This window comes from Vicugna pacos, chromosome 33 (assembly GCF_048564905.1).
Source record: "Vicugna pacos chromosome 33, VicPac4, whole genome shotgun sequence".
Classification (NCBI taxonomy): Eukaryota; Metazoa; Chordata; class Mammalia; order Artiodactyla; family Camelidae; genus Vicugna; species Vicugna pacos.
Window position 1 is genome coordinate 17922654 of NC_133019.1, and position 17404 is coordinate 17940057.

General features: G+C 41.7%; 1 protein-coding gene across 4 annotated transcripts in view; it reads right to left on the reverse strand.

Moving 5' to 3' along the window:
* ZC3H12C (zinc finger CCCH-type containing 12C) overlaps positions 1-17404 on the reverse strand; it is a 66214-nt gene that overhangs the window by 9361 nt on the left and 39449 nt on the right. For all 4 annotated transcript variants that reach the window (XM_072953843.1, XM_072953841.1, XM_072953844.1 and 1 more), the window contains 2 exons: positions 4752-4891; positions 40-274 (listed from right to left, as the gene is read on the reverse strand). In XM_072953843.1, the coding sequence (XP_072809944.1) occupies positions 40-274; positions 4752-4891 (375 nt within the window). The remainder of the gene's footprint in view (positions 1-39; positions 275-4751; positions 4892-17404) is intronic.

Genomic DNA, 17404 nt, shown 5'->3' on the forward strand with positions numbered 1-17404 from the left:
AGGGGAGCAGTATTACCGTAAGTAAGGGGTTTTACTTACTTGTCATTGACGAATGAGTACATTAATAATCGCTCATCTATGAACTTCTTCCATTCTGGTTTTTCATTTGCCAAATCCCTGTAGTTGTCATTGGACACGATTATCCCGTCCGACTCGAATGCCAGCTTCACGATGAACCTGTCGTCATAGCACACCACACGTCTGCCCTGCACGCGCCGGGACGGCGTGAACACCAGGACCTTCTCCTTCTCTAGTTTACGCAGAATTTCTTGATCTGCAAGAATAATCAGGGTAGAATTTCAGGAATAAACACATACGAAGTGTGTCCAGCAACTTTCTTACAATGTGAGTGTTTGTCACACGAGCTGGATGCATGTGACCATTTAACAAGGGACTGTGATTCCAGTTTGTAGATGCTACAACATTTGTAACTCCCAGTGACATTTTTTTCTTCAGGATGCTCAATAAAAACAGGTGTTAAAAATAGCCCAAAAAGTGAACTTGAAAAATGCAGAAAGTTTAAAACTTTTAAAAGCTTTAGAAACTTTAAAAGCGTAAAACTTAAACATGACCGAGCCAATCTGATTGTCATGACATGAAGCCTTCGCGTGACAGCTGGAATCACCAGCACTGCTGGGTGAATGGGGCCTCTTACAAGTTCCTAACAAAACAACGCCACCCTCAAAAAGCAGCTGTGCTGGGTTAAGGTGTGAGCAACAGGTCCTCTCCCCCACATCTGATGATTTTGTAGTTCTGTTTTTCTGCCTGCTGGATGTGATGGAGAGTTTGAAAAGTAGAAGAGGTCGCGGTGTTAAAGGGAAGAGTCTTAAGATGCAGACGTATCAGAGAGAGGGGGCAGCGACAAACCACTGTCACGGGCGTGGCCACTGACTGTGCTGGGCCCCGTCCTGTGGAGTAGGTGCTAATAGAGGCCAGCAGTCTTGTGGGGGTTGGACTGAGCGGATAAGAGACGAGGAGTGATTATGTGGGGAAAACAGCCTTTTTTTTTAAAGTGGACAGGTAGGGGAATACCCATTTTCTCTTTGGCTGGCACACTCTTAACGGCACTTGTAACTCTACAGCCTTGTTTAGTGATTTTAAATAAAGATGCTAGAGTTCATGTTTAGGTTAATGATGAAAATCCTCTCCTCACCATGCTTCTTCCTCCTGTGGCCCCCCCCTCCCTGACTTCCCACCACTGTAAATTCTGGTGCAGAGTGCCAGGAATAAGCAGACAGATGTCATGACTTAAAAAAAAAGGCTCACTTCCCAATGCTTATTAACTGGAGTTACTTTTTTTCAGTCTCTCTCTTCAGTGGATAATTACTATGTGCCTCCTCTCTGCTGGGTACGGTGCTAAGGGTCAATGGCCCCCAAGATGAAGGATGCTCTCTCCTCAAGGAGGCCTCAGTTACTGGGCTGGACGAGCCTGTAAACTAGGTGGGCAGGGGTTGTGACAGCCACAGCAGAAGGATGAGCTGGTGTGAGCAGAGGGGAACGGAAGAGTGACATGGTACAGATTCCATGCCGTTCCAGACAAATGAGTTCATTAAGACCAGAAAAAGTCTTAGAAAAGCAGCAGAGTAGAAGTGGAAGAATACGGGTGTCAGAATCAGCAACGCGAGGATCGGTCCCAGCTCCGGCCACTCTCTCTTCCTGGCAGTCGCAGTCCTACTGAGCCCGTTTCTCCGTGTCCTCAGATGTGCCCTGCAGGCTGTGAGGAGGGGGTGAGTTCCCACCCGGGAGAGCACCCGGCACGGAGCCCCGCAAGCTCTCAGCACACACCGTGGCCTTCAACTGGAGTTCATTTAACAGACGCACGAAATTGTTGACCTCTTTTTAAAAATCACAGGAAACCAGTACAAAACCAAAAACCCAGTCTCAACTACAAGATTCGCCGCATGATAACTACTGTGTGTGTCCCCTGACAAACACTTTGGGGGCAGGCACCCCGTTTACCTGTGTACCCACCAGCGCTCAGCACAGAAAGCGCATCCGTTAGCAGATACCCAATGAGTGTCCCTGGAATGGACACATAAGCTGCTTAAAGATGGACAGTCTGATGCCTTCCGGTTGATTCCCTGTCTGAGTTCAGGCTTAATCCACGGCACTTTCCTTGTGGGAGTGTCTACTCGAATGGGATGTGCCTGCATCCTGGGAGTGACTGGAGGGGTGATGTGGATGGTGGCCCAGCAGTCACCACAATCCTGCTTAATCTGCATTTCTTTAACAGTTGAGGAGGTTAAAAGGACTAATTAGGAAGATAATTAGCGATAATTAATTAGGACCAATAATCCTGACTTAAATAAAGAGGGGTTCAGTATCGCTGTAAGTTAACTGAGTCCCTCGTTCCTAGCACAGTGCCTGATACACAGCTTAGTGCTTGCTTGTTAAATATTTGCTAAATCAATGGAAGACTGCATAAAGCGTGAGTCTGAACCTAAATCCGAGAACTTTAAGATGTTTCTTATCAAGTCTCTTTTTTGGCACAGTGAAGAAACACTGGACTCTTCCATGTACTAGGGATCGGCTGCGTGAGGGCTTCAGTCAAGAGAATTATTCCAGGGAGAGAAGACGCCTCACAGCCTCTGACAACAGTCGCACACATTTTACAAAGCACGCTGCCTGCTGAGAGCCGACCCAGAGACCCAGAGACCGGCAGGCAGGCCGGCTTTACAGCTGAAGCTCAGCCACGCCTCGCACGGAGTGCCCCGCTTCTCCTTTTTCTTGATCCCGCATTCCTTTCATGCGCCGGAAGCTTTCTAATCATTTACATGTTTCAATATTGTTTTCTTCTTTTTCAGTTTATCTATCTCCCGATTATTGCTGTATTCCAAGTTTCCTGTAAAAAACTTGCCAAGTAAGAAAAAGTACTAAGAAGTAAGGAGAAACAAGACGTTGTAAAGCCACGACCCAGAGGCAACTGCTGACGATATTCTGGCATATTTTCTTCTAACCGTTTATTAAGCACTTACTTCCTTCTGTTGCTGAGACGTTCGATGTCCACGTAGGTATGTATGTATATTTTTGCACACACACACACAATAGTAAAGCCTGCCTTTTGTGTAAAAGAGCACATCCTGAGACCATTAAAAACTCCGCCTAAATATTCTAATACTGCGTATCCTATACACAGAGAGACATACTAATTTATGGAGCCACTCTTCTAATGGATGCATGGTTTCTTTCCATTTTTTTCTCTATTGTGAGTTACATTACACTGAGTGTCATTGTGGTCATAAATCTTTGCCTGTATTTCCGTCTATTTTTTGGGGAAGTATTCCCAGAAGGGGAACTAGTAGACCCAAGTATTAACATTTCAAGACCAAACCGTTTTCCAGAAAGGCTGTCATGATTTCTGTTTGCACGGAAGTGTGGGAGTAATTCCCTCGGGGCACTGAGTATTACCAGGTTTTTTAAATCTCTGCTAATTTCACGGCTGAAAAATAAATTGTTTAAATTTGCATTTATATAATTACTAATGAGGCTGAACATTTTTTTGTTTTCTCTTATTTGGTACTCACACTCTTCTGCGAGCTGTCTGTTCTTATTACCATGTTACTGTTTTATCAGTGTGTGAGAGATCTTTATATGTTAGGAACATGGACTTTTTAATTTACTGTATTTTTTCTTAGGCAAATAAAAAAAATGTCTTCCTGAAAAAAGTCCCAAAATACAGACGTTTGATCCAATTAAATCAATCTCTTTGTAATTTCTTCTAAATTTTTAAATTTAGAAAGACCTTTCTTAGCCGAAAACTAAAAATAATCTCTACTAGAGATTTGACAATTAATTCTTCAATCACCTGGAATTTATTGCTATATGGTGTGAAATAAGGATCTAAATACGTATATTTTTTCCAAAGTTATCCAATGTCTTGGAACTACTGACAGACTTAAGCCCACCTCTCCCACTTCACAGTTTATACAGGCTAGAGTCTGATTCCAGGGCTCTGAGCCGCACCATAACTTGTCTATGGATTCTTATGCTAATTTAACAATTATAGATAAAAATAAAGTCTTAAAATAATCTTCCCTTCAAGTACATGCTGGGTGGTCTCTCCATGTGTTTTTGATTTGAAAAGCGTTTTCGTCACACAGGTTCCTCAGCTTTCGTTAATGCTGGAGGTGGAGAGTGTTGGGGGATGGGCTAGATACGGACTGAGAAACTTGTGCAAAGTGTTCAGCAACAATAATGAACAGTGACAGGGAACATCTTTGTCTGACGCTCACACATTTCAAGATGACAAGATAATGCGAAATACAGGGACTTTACTGGAATCGAGTCGTTTCCTTCTACTTGACACCAGACAGCATACCCCCAGGGTCTCACAGGTCTTTTCTGATCTGCAGTGGCCAGCATCTGATTGTCACCTAGTCGAACTTCCTACAGGAAGTGAGAAAATGGGAGTCCAAAAAGGGTCAAGTGTGTCGCTCAAAGTGCCACGGCTAGTACCTGGCACAGCCAGGATTTGAATCTAGGTCTCCTGACGCCCAGCATGTCTCTAAAGGTCAGAATTTTTACAAAGCTTGAAGTCTCCACGTAAAAACAAACAAACAAACAAAAAACTGGCATACATAGAAAGGATTACTTGCTTATTAGTTAACATAAACAGTTTTTAAACTCAAAAACAACTTTTACTTCCCACCCAGGAGAACGTGGCAGTCACACAGGCTGAGTAGACAGAAATGGGTAAACATATTATTCAAGGAGACACCTGCAGGGGTCCCCACGGGAGGTAACAGGCTCACCTGTAATGAGAGCGTCGGGCCGGGACTGCTCCTTTCTCCAAGCAGGAACGAAGACTGTAACATCTTTGTGGCCTCTTTCCAAAAACCAATCCACCGCCAATTTTATTCCTCGGCAGGAAAACACTTCTTTGTTTCCATGGCTGAAAGATAATTTTAGAGCACTTAAAACACAACAAAACCCAAATTCAACTCCATTAATTCAAATCTGTAAACAGAAACATTAAGATAATTAAAACAGGGATAAGAAATTCAAATTGAAGATGGGGTTTCATGGCTCAGGGAAGGATGAAGATAACTGAGCAGTGGACAAATCTGTGAGAAAAAAGAAAAAGAAAATTGGGATGATTATTGTGTGGAGAATAAAGGAAAATGAGCTTTCAAATGTGAAGCTGCTAAGGTTAACTAGTTAAGATGCAAGCTCTTTTCAAGAGAATAGGGGAAAGAAGCGTCAGCCCCAGCAGGAGCAATTCCAGCTAAAGGTAAAAAAAATCATATACTATATTCAGTATCTTGTAGAAACCCATGGTGAAAAAGAATATGAAAACGAATATATGTATGTTCATGTAAGGCTGAAGCACTGTGCTGTACATCAGAAATTGACACAGCATTGTAAACTGACTACACTTCAATAAAAAAATATATATTTATATGTAAAAGTTATATAGAAAAAAAATCTCTAAAAACACTGAAATACGAGTTTCTCAAAACTTTTCATTCTCAAGAGTTCTTATGCATATATTTCAATCCAAGCTTAGGTAACGCACAACAGCTGTCAGGTGGCCAACGTGAAACAACGTACACACGCGCTCTCAAAGGGGAAACTCAATGCTTAATCTCATACAAGGAATACTTTCCATGTCCTTCCATGAAAAGACACCTGGTTTAGCAATATTGTGTTGGACAAGGATTAATGATGACAAAAGGGTATTCAACATTGGATCAGCAGTTTTAGTGCCTAAAAAACAATGCCCAACTAATGGTGTAGCCACTCAGTTTTCATCTAGCACCAGCCTCTGGACTTGAGCACTTTAACCGAATAATTCAAAGTAACACTTACCCTAATTCTAATGTTTTTAAAGAAACAGTCTCTTGCTTTGAATGCAATACATTATTTAACAGTTTGAGCTCTGAAGGCCCCATTCTTATATAAAAAGGAAACATCTTTATTTCTTGGGACTAAGGAGGGCTGAATGGAATAAGGTAAGTAACTGCTCTGTTAACTTTTAGCACAAATCAAGCATTAGGTATATTAATATATTGTTCGAGGGGTCCCATGGGAAGCACCAGAACCATCTAAACATGGCTAATCATATCTGAAGGCCAAAACAGAAATAGACCAGCTTGCATTGTTGATGCTGAAGGCTATGAATGCAAACCACAGACACTGTTCATGCTCCACAGAGCTGTCCTATTGGTCCGGGACAAGGTTAGAGGTAAAATTAGATGCACTGGAAGCTTCAGAGAAAAGGATAAGGGAAAGGGGAGCCTGAGTTACATTTTCTAGGTAAGAAGAGTTACCTCATAGCCTCGATAATATCCCAGCAAATGACACAGAGTGATGTTAGGTTTCACGGAAAATAGTGAAATTTCATCAGTCTTCGGAAAAACTACAGAAAATGATAGTTATCATCTCTTGCCAGGATAAGTAGGCTAACTATTCCTAAATGCAAAACCCAACCTGCTAAGACCTAACTATTTTTATTTTGCATTAATGCTTTGAAAATCTAAGGGTATTATGCTCTGCTAGTCACCAATGGCATTTTGTTAACTGACACTTGAGCGTTTAATTGCTTCTGGCTTTAAAGAGAGGACCGCATTAGCATTTTCTTCCAGGTGACTTCATTTGGTAAAAGTAACCATCATATTTTACTGTAGAAATAGAAGATTCTATCTTCTAATTAAAGAACTTTCATGAAATGTAAGCTGTGTAAACAGCAAACCACTTACAATCCCGGGACACGGATCCCACAGATGCTAACACAGGAATTGTACCATATGCAACACCGACAAGAAAGGTTGTTCTCAGAATCTGCTCCTTCCCCTCCGCCCACAGCCCTAGCGCCATCCCACATAACCTCCTGGGGAGAAGGGCCACATTGCGAGCGGCAAACAGAAACATACGAACTTTCACGGACCCACATCAATCTCTCATCTTGTTATTTGAGGGGAAAAAACCCTGCCTCCAACATTTAAGAAACTGTCGTCAAGTTTTCTGTTACTTGAAACTAAACGCATCCTTAATGGCTACCTTAGTCATACCATAAACCAAAAGAAAACTGGCAAAGCTCTATTACTATCAGAAAAAAAGATATTATAAGGAAAAACATTACTAGGGATAAAAAGGTATTACATAATAGTAAAAAGGGAATAATTCACAAGGAAGCTGTAGTAACGGTGAACCCAGTGTCCATGTGAGTGATGCAAAAGATCACAGGATTAACAGAAGAAATGAACAAGTCCACAATCCAACTGTTTGGCAGGGGGAGCAGAAAACATTTAGTAAGAATATATATAACTGAATAATCAATTACAAGCTGATCTAGTGGACATACACAAAGCTCCACACCAAATTAGGAAGGAGAAAATCTTTCCAAGAATACATGGAACAGTTAGAAAACCAGCTGTGTACTAGGCCACAAAGCAGATTCCCACTGACATCAGAAGTCTGTGTCATACAGACAACATGCTATTAAAAAAGTAGTGCTGATATATACCAGCAAGCCAATTAAAACTTTTAGTTTTGAAAATGATCCCACGTAGTTTGCTGTACAGGAACCACATCACAGTAAAGGTGTTTAAAAAAAGATCCCATTTGTTATAGTAACAAAACCCCAACAAATCTAAAGAAGAAAAGATATTGCAGAAGTTGTATAGAGAAAATGAAAACTGAAAACCTGTATTAAAGGGCACAAGAGGAGGCCTAAACGGAAGGAAAAACACGCCATCTTTGTGGGTGGTTAAGACTCAGTTTATGAAGGTGGCAATTCTCTAATCTGTACATGCACTGAAGTCCCAATAAAAATCCTCAGAGGGTTTTCTATGGAACTTGAGAAGCTGATCCTGAAATTAATATGGAAAAGCAAAAAGCCGCGGATAGTGAAGCAATTCTGAAGAACAAGGAAGGAGGAATCTCCCAATTAGCTCCCAGTACTTTAGTATGGAACGACAGAAATCCAGTCAGGTACAGGCAAAGGTTAAAAAACAGAAATGTGATGAGCCTAAGATCACACACACACTTGTGTATAAATGATAAGTGATACCATAAATCGATGAAGAAAAGATGGGCCATTTAAGAAATGGTACTAGGGCAATTGGTTATTTATGTGGAAAAAAATAAAACTGAATTTTTAAAATCTCATAACCTACACAAAACCAATTGTGTACAGAGCAAAGATTTAACTTTGAAAATATCGTAAAACATTCAGAAGACGTTACAGGAGACGTTCACAGCAGGAGAGGGAAGTAACTCTGAAGGAAAACACAATAGCATACAATCAAGGAAAAGAAGGACGCCTTTGAGCACGTAAAGACTCCATAAACAAAATAAAAATGCCGCAGACTGGAAGAAGCCATTTGCACCATACAGGACGGATGAAAAGACTGGGACTCAGGATACATAAAGCATTCCTGTATCTTGAGAAGGGTAACCAGTTTTTTCTTTTTAAGGCAATAGATACGAACAGTGAATTCACAAAAGAGGAAACCCAAATGACCAACAAACATATGAAAAGATGCTCAACAGAAGAAATGCAAATTAAAGCCAAAGTGAGACACCACTTCACACCCATCAGACTGGAAAAAAATAAAGACTGCAAACACCAGATGTTGCCAAGGAAGTGAGAGAGCAGGAACTCATCCATCACAGGCGGGAGTGTAAGCTGGTATGAGTTGCCAGGAGGGCAGTTTGGCAATACTAAAGTCGAAGGTGTGCTTTCTCTAAAATATAGTAATTCCACATCCAGGTATCGTCAAACCCCATAGTTACCTGAAGTCAGATTTAAAGCAATTAGCAGTTGGCCCAGCCTCAGATCTCGCAAAGGAGAAGGGGAACGTCTTCTCTTCTGTGGGGTGTGGGGGAAGGCAGTCAGGCAAGTGGGGATGTGTGGGGTTGGTCCCTGTGTCTCCGATACTTTCCCAGCCAGTTCTCTCCTGATCAGGCCAAAGAAATGAACTGACAACAAGGAAATCCCTGGCATGGCCGCTGTAAGTCTTGGAAGTCCCTGCCAGCTGCCAAGGCCCAGAATCACCCCTAGGAACAGCAACAGCCTGAGCGGACAACTACCGGGTGGCTCCAGAGTGCAGGTGGGGCAGCCCAAGACTGGGAGAGGGCTGCGGGAGCCTGCCCCTGACCTAACCTTACTGGGGTGTGTGGAAGGATGTGACTAATCGTGTGTGCTGGGCCGGACATAAGGTCCTACATAACTGTAGGAGGCTCTGATACAGAATTATAAGAACAGAGTCAGCCTGATTTAAAAAAAAAATTACGAAAAACAGGATATCAGAGTGAGCACAATGTCGCTATTGGTGCGAATTAACTGTCTGCTGAGTGTTTTCTAAAAACGCAGGATGGTGTTTATAAACTGAAGCCTTAATTCCACATAATAGAGAAGAAAACTCATTATAATTCTGTGGCCACTTACGGGCTGTATCTGCATGCATTTAGGGCTTTTTCCCCTCAGTAGTAAAAATAGCTAATTCTATATTTATGAACTGGCATGTTCCTCTGGGCCTTAATTTCTTTTTTATTTCAACAATTTGGCAATAAGGACGTTATACCTCAAGTGAGTCCTGCTGCTGGTGAATTTGTTAGCAGATTTGTGGCCACTGCTGATTATGTAGGAGACCTTGAGTGTTTGCTAAAAGTGTCCTTTGGCTGAGTGGGGTTGGGTTCCCAGGGAAAATGCCAAACTCTCACTGCAAATTCGGAGTTACTATTGAGCAAAATGGGTAACGCAGACTTGGAGGTTGCATGTGATTCAATGTTGGCTTTAATGAAGAAAAATACAAGGAGCCTGCCAGCAGGTCTCTTTTAAAAGGCTGATTTTACTGTCATGTTTGGAATAGGCACGTTTATAAAAATTCTGCTTTGCAGTGGCCAGAGGAAGGCTCATTTGAAGTAGACAAACTGGTATACTTACTACAGATTTTTAGAAAAGGACTACTGGTATCTCTGGATCTCAGGAGACAGATGAAGGAATGAACTGACAGCCATACAGAATGAATTAAAACACGGAAGGAAGAGTTTAAGAAACTGAATGTGCCTTTCTTCTTTCTCCAGGTTCTCAACCCTTCTCTGCTATGGCCCCTCCGATTCCCCTTCACCCTTCTTTGCCTCAAAGTGGGACCTCGAGGGAGGCAACGACTTCTGGATAGATGGGCCCCAATGGCTTTAGGACCTGGGGATAACTTCCCTTTGGAAGAGGGCGAATTGCCACGTTCTCTGAATGATCTGATATGGATTCCACCTCCGAGAAGCCCCGTAACACTCAACATGCAAAACACAGTGAGGGAAGCAGAAATGACTCAGGGGAAGGAACTGGGAGTCTGAAAATTTGGATGAGAGGCTGTTCTGGGATTAAGGCATCAGGTTGGCAAGTGGCTGCCCTGATAACTCGGAAGGAAGGGGAACCCAAAGGAGTCAGGCTACTAACCAGCAAAATGAGCCTGAAACTACAGTGCCGTCCAACCAACTTACTGAGGAAAGTCAGCCCTCCCTCTGGAGTTCCAGGGACTCAGATGCCTTTCAGAAGTTATCCAGTGCTGCTGGCTGGATCAGATGTGGTCAAGACTACCACAGCCCTTTCCTCTGGCTGATACTCGTCTTAAGAGTTATTTCCAGTGCCCTGAAAAGATCTGCAAAAAATGTGCCAAGGTTTTCTACAGCATTTTTCAGTTTACAGCCCTGTGTGTGCAGATGGGCACTGCCTGCTGCCTGGAGTGGTGCCTTGGATGACTGCCTGACTAACCGAAAAGGCTTGATGGGGGCAAATGGTCACCCCCTCACGAGGGAGCACCGTGGCCCCAGGCACCTCCTGCAGCAACTCAGGCTGCCCCTCCATCCTCGGATGCGTGTCCTGATGGCAGACTGAAGTCTTTCTCCAAAAGGTGGCCTGGGAGACGCTGCTGCCTGCGTCCCCCGGTGACTTCCACCAGCGGTTCATGGAGCCCTCTTCTAAGTTAATGGGGATCGATGGACTTAGGGGTGGATCAGAGCAGACCCCTAATCCTCTCCACTTTCGTGGTAGCCTTGTTGCTGGAATTCAAGCACCAGCAGGAGAAAAGGCATCTGTATGACAAAGGATAGGCAGTTTCTCAGGTACTGGCCACAGTAATCCAGTTTGGGGGAAAACATGGAGAAGGGCGAAGGCAAAAAGAAACTCAAGACTGTAGCGCTACCTGCCTAGGGTTATTCACAAAGGGAGCGCTTTTCAGGGGCTGCCAACAAACAAGGCAGGGCGTGCTGGTGCAGAGTCAGTGCGTTGCTGCTGTGAAAAGACAGGACGCTGGGAAGAGCGACGCTGCAAGAGGCTGAGGAAGGTGCCGAGGACGCAGCCTGTGAGGCTTCACCACCCCCATCAGGAGGCCTCCCACCCCGCCCCCACCCCAGGAACTCAGACAGGAAAGAACCGGCAAATGGTGCAGACTGATGAGCAAAACTGACCTACAAGGGGGGCCTCAGGGCTGGGAAAAGAAAAGCCTTTTATGTTTCTTTTTCCTGCCTTAGTCTTCTCCTATACTTTCTTGTAGATACGAAACCCTGTGCTCTGTGATTTCTTCGGAGCTTTCTTGCTTCACCTGCATCCAGAAAAACACACAAGTTGTGAGCATCTCTGGACAACCTTTCTCATCTTTCTCCTCTGATGTTCCTGAGCAAACAGGTCCTCAAGTGGGAGGAACATGCCACTCCCTCATCTCTTAATGCTGTCAATCTGCTGGGAAGAGACCTTCTGTATAAACTAAGGGCTACGATCATCTGCACCCCAGGTAGAGGATGTTTGGAGCTCCTGGGAGAGAAGGCACCTGGGCCAATCTTTACCTACACTGAGAGTAAATATGCGCTGGGTCTGCCAGGATCTGGGTCAGATTTTGAATGAGAGGTTTTCTAATCTCAGTGGCAACCGACATGCCACATGGGAAACTGACTGCTGATTTATGTCACTGCAACTTCCCCAACAGGTTTCCGTGTTCATTGTTGTGCTTACCCAAGACAATGCGATGAAATTAATCACAGACCAAGCTGTGAAAAGGGCTACTAGGGTCCGGACTAGGGTAACTGCAGCCATATTACTTCTATCCAGGGACTCCCACTCAGAGTTTCACACACATGCAACTTCTAGTGAACTAGAAATTGGAAGCCAAGGGGAGCTACGACGAACACAAATTATCCTGACCAACATACTCTTCGTAAGACTTTCACCATCATAACTTTTCATTACTCTGTAAATTCAGTCTGTCTCGTATCTAATGGGATTATCTTTAATTTATTCATATATACCGCTGTCACAAATTTGAAAAGCCCAATGATTCTACCATCCTTTGACAAAGGGCAATTCCATAAGCACTCAAACTAATAGGATGTTTGCCGTATCTTTTAACACCACCATATCCACGTCCCACTGGAGAACTGAGCTACACTTGTTTATTATGTGCCATTAATTTACTTAGTCACTGTGATGGTCAATAGATTACAAATGTGTGGTTTGTAATGGACAGAAAAATTCAGGGAACCACATATTTTAATGTAGTTTGACTCAATACAGGACCCAAAAGAGGACAATGGGCGAACCATTCCACCTGCCACATCTAGGAAGTACAATTTCATGTATGATACGGTGTTAAATTATAAATATACACACATCATTGACCAGGGTAACCACAGGACAGGAAAGGTTACTTTAGAATTATAACTGTTATCTTCCCATAGTAGACATGAGCAGCAGTCAAAACACATGGAGAAACCTGAGAAGGGAAACAGGCATCTGCTAGAGGAGACTGCTTCTTTTTGATTCTTTTTCATGGCATTAAAAAAAAAAAAAAGGAAGAAATAAGGAGTCTTCTTCCAGTGATCTCATTTCCTCAAATATGATTTTGTTCCAGGTTGAGTACTTGCTTTGAATTAACATATTACTTATAATGCTTGTCAAGAACCTTGGAAATCATAGGTAATTTTTATTTTCTTATTGTCTAAAATTTGTGTAGTAAGAATATCCCTTCTATGATCAAAGGAAAGCTATTCATTTTTTCTTTTTAGCATTTTTTTTTTTTTGCAGGGGGCAAGTAATCAGGCTTATTTATTTATCTGGTTTTTCAGTAGAGGTACCGGGGATTGCACCCAGGTCCCTGTGCGTGCTAAGCATGCGCTCCACCACTTGAGCTATCCCCTCCCCCTCAGGAAAGCTATTCTTAAAATGTTTTTCCATAAGTCATCTAAAATCTAACTGTAAAAACCAGACCTAGAATGAACGGCACGTTTAGCACTGTTAACAGCAATGAGTGTTAAGAGCACAGGTGCCGCCACCACCAGCACCAGCAGCACCAGCAGCACACTGCTAAGCAGGCTCCTCCTGAGTACGCCCACACAGCGGGAACAGCGCAGCAGCTGGAATTAGACGTGAGTTTATGGATTTTCTTTAGTCCCTCTCTGTGTGACCTTGGCAAGTTACTTACTCTGAACCTCCAATTTTCTCACAATTAAAAGGGAGACAGTCCCATCTACGCTTCAGGGCTGTGAGAACCGAACAAGGTACCAGCCCCAGGGCACCGAGCACAAGGCCTGGCACACAGAAGGTGTCAGCAAATACTAGCTCCTCTACCTTCTCGTGTCCCTTTGGTCCTAATTTTTAGAAAATGGAAAAAAGCTTGCTTTGGAATGAAAATGAAACCAATGTCTTTGATAGCTTTAATCTCACCGTTGATAGTAAACTGTGATTTTTAGATCAATGTGTTTGATGTGTGGAGATCACTAAACAGTTTTAGTTTTTAAAAGAAACCAAAAAGAGACCAAGATCATCAGGGGACTCAACAAAACAATCCATGGCTTTTTTATAACCTCCCATATGCCACCTTCTATTTAAATCAAGAACACATCCTCCACTGGGAGATTCAAGTATGATTACAGAATTTCTGTGACTTTAATGGGTCATTATATCAAGCTATGTATGATGACACAAGTTTGTCAGTGAAGTGACTACAATGAAAAATATGAGTAAAAAGTACCCTTTTAAACTAGAACATCGTATGTGAATACGTAGTACCAAAGTCCTTCAAGTTCAGATACAGTTAATTTAATTATATTTACATAATAATAAATATTTATTGAACATGAAATGATTAATATACCCAAGTGCCCTTCAGATACTTGATGACTTATTTATTTTTTTCATTTGTTAGGCCTCATTGTACATAAACCATGTTATAATATATAACATATATATTATATATATGTTATATATATAATATATATAACATAGATATATAAACATAGATTTTTACTTTTAAAGAATGCTTTTAAATACTAATGCATTTCCAGTGTTTAATGACTGTTAAGAAGAAATTCTCTTACATCCGTCCCATGTTTCTTAAGCAGGGAGAGAGGAGCGCGGCTGGGTATTGTCTTCAATATAGAAGTAACAATATTTCACTTCCCATCAGTGCAGTCTAATTAAACTTCAACATCTTATAGTAACTTATGGTGAAAAAGAACATGAAAACAAATATATGTATGTTCCTTTATGACTGAAGTATCGTGCTGTACACCAGAAATGGACACACTGGAAACTGACTATATTTCAATAAAAAAAACCTTCATATTGTATTTGAGAACCTATAATTCCACGTGCTGACTCATGGGCATCTAGAACTTTTTCTTTTATACTGAAGGCTCATAATGATTAATTCATGCTTATTTTGTCACTGTTATAGCTACTCAACTTTTAACCCCAGATCTCTTTCCCACTACACAAGATCACTCTGAACCCAAAGCTAGTGGTCAGCATGCAATATACCCCGAAAACTAAGTCTATGCCCCCTTGTCACAGATAACTGAATCAACGTTTATCAAGTTGTGTTCCAAAGAGAAATCCACTCTCAGAGGCTCAGAGGCCTTTCCAGGGAGCAAGGAAGGGAATTTTTAAGTGGGACAAAACAGCCCCGATCTGTACCCTCCAATTCAAACAACACTATGCTCTCGTTGGTTTTAAATACTGTTTTAAATTTCCTTGCATGATTTGCATGATTGTACTGCTTTCAAGGAAAATAAAAGCAAAAAATCACTGACTCAGGACAATGCAAATTTCAATACCAAAGTCATAATGGAAGTCTTAACATGATATAGTTTACTGTTACTCTCCAGTTGGTATGGACACAATAGCAGTGTGGCCAAGAGAGTTCTGAAAATGGGAAAGGGTGAGGGAAAAAGAAAGGAGAAAGGTTTCCTGACCTTATAATAAAGGTCCATAATTTGAAGCCAAAATTAATAACAGGAAGCACATTTATCTAGTTTATTTCTAAATGGGTCTTTAGTCTAAAGATATTGAAAAGAACATATCTGTTAAGTAGGTGTAAAAATACCTTTTGTGTTAACAAAAGTAGAAAATATAGACTCGGATCACTTTTTCCCTATTTCTTATAATTGGGTCAATTTCCCATTTCTTACAACTGGTAACACTAGTTAGGTGATCTATAATTAACTTCATTCATATGTAATTGGAGTACATATTTCCTAGGTTAGGGTTTAAATAAGCACATTTGAGATAACAGAAAAGTTTACTGACCACTGGTCTATTAAAATTCACACCTGGTGACAAGCAGAAGTACACACTTGGGTCATAAAGAGACACAGTGGAACACAGCTAGCATCTGTCTTTGTCAGACTCCAAGCTGATACAATTAAACAACAGGAAGAAATGAATTCTCATTCTCTGATTCTTTTCATAGTATCTAAGGGTTTTCTTTAAAACAGTAAGAGAAATGGGACACTGCCAACTAACCTATAAGTAGTATCTACAACACTCGTCTGGGGCAAATTACACTGTCCTTTAATTAATGTTAAGCCCCTACTAAGTTGGGACTTAAAAAACCTTTCACTGAGAGGCTATCCAATAGAAGTATAATGTGAATTATGCACGTAATTTTAAATGACCTAGGAGAGCACATTTTAAAAAGTAAAAAGCAGGTGAAACTAATTTTAGTGGTATCTCATTTAACTCAATGTACCAAAAACGATCATTAAAAACACATAATCAGCGTAAAAGTTACTGATATATTTCACGTATTTTTTGTACTAAGTTTTCAAAATACGGTATGTATTTTACATTCACAGAATATCTCAATTTGGATTAGACACATTTCAAGAGCTCAGCAGGGACATGTGGCCAGTGGTAACCATGCAGGTCCATGCAGGTCCACAGCACATAATTTTGATACGTTTTTGTTAAAAGCCGAAACCAAATTTGAACGAACTCTGGCAAGCTGTCGTCTCACACCTGCAGTCAAAACCTAACACTTGGGCCAAGTATGCAGGAAGATTTTATTCCCTGTAAGACATGGCTGTACTAAAATGGTGAACAGGAAACAAGACAGCAAACCACCAGACAACTGACGGCAGGTTTGGAGTCCAGGCAAGATGCCTTCAACACTCAGATTCACACTGGAGAGAGTCTCAAGTCCATGTACCTTCACAAACCAGATTAGAAACATGAAAGCCTCTGTGCCTTTAAAAAGGTCAATCAGAAGCAGAAACCCCATTTACACAGACTGCTGAATTCTGCCTGTATTTTATAAATATATGGGCTCAGCCCACTCTTCTTGATATAAAGAACAGTTACCACAACTTGGGCATTTTTCCATTCACATTCCGACTCTAAGAATCTGTATCTGATTTCTGTTCAAGCTTTAAGAGAATGACTGCAATGATTTACCTGGAAGGCCTTTCTACATGGCAGTCAAGATTCAGATTTATACGAACACCAGCTAGTTCCCAACACGAGCCTTTTTGGTGGGGGTAGGGCTCAAGCCATTCTGTATTCTCTGCCATTAGACTGGTATACAGAAGCAATGACATTTTTAGTTTTTTTTTCCCAGGAGTTGTCCACAATTTAACGTTTGCATATATTTTCAAATATGAGTAGGAGTCCACAGCCTTAGTGCCCAAATCCTTCCCTAAATTCCTCTGCAGAGGGAACTTTCTTGAGGGCAAATCTGGTATGTCACTTTTTCCTTGCTTAAATTCTTTCGGTGGTTCCCTGTCACTAACATAGAGGCGATACACGCATGGATCCTTTTGGCCAAAAGTGCCCCACTGGAGATGTTTAGCAAAGGAAATATTTGTCCTAATACTCTGGACAAACAAGCACAAATAAGGCCTACCCACCAGTCAGGAGATCTGATCTAAAACCAGAAACCCAGGTTTACTGACCCAGACGGAGGACCTGCAATGAGGGAGTGGGGGCGGGGACGAGTTTCAATAGTTTGTATCAAAAAGGGAAGCCCCTGCTTGCATCCCACAGGACAGGAGAATTTGTGCCACAGCGTGGTGTAGAGGTAGTGATGGGTTTTTTCTTTTTCACCACTCTTCTTTCATACATTTGGCAGAAGCTCAAATAGAATATGGAGATACAATTTTAACGAAGTCCGTTGACTAGACCATGGAAGCT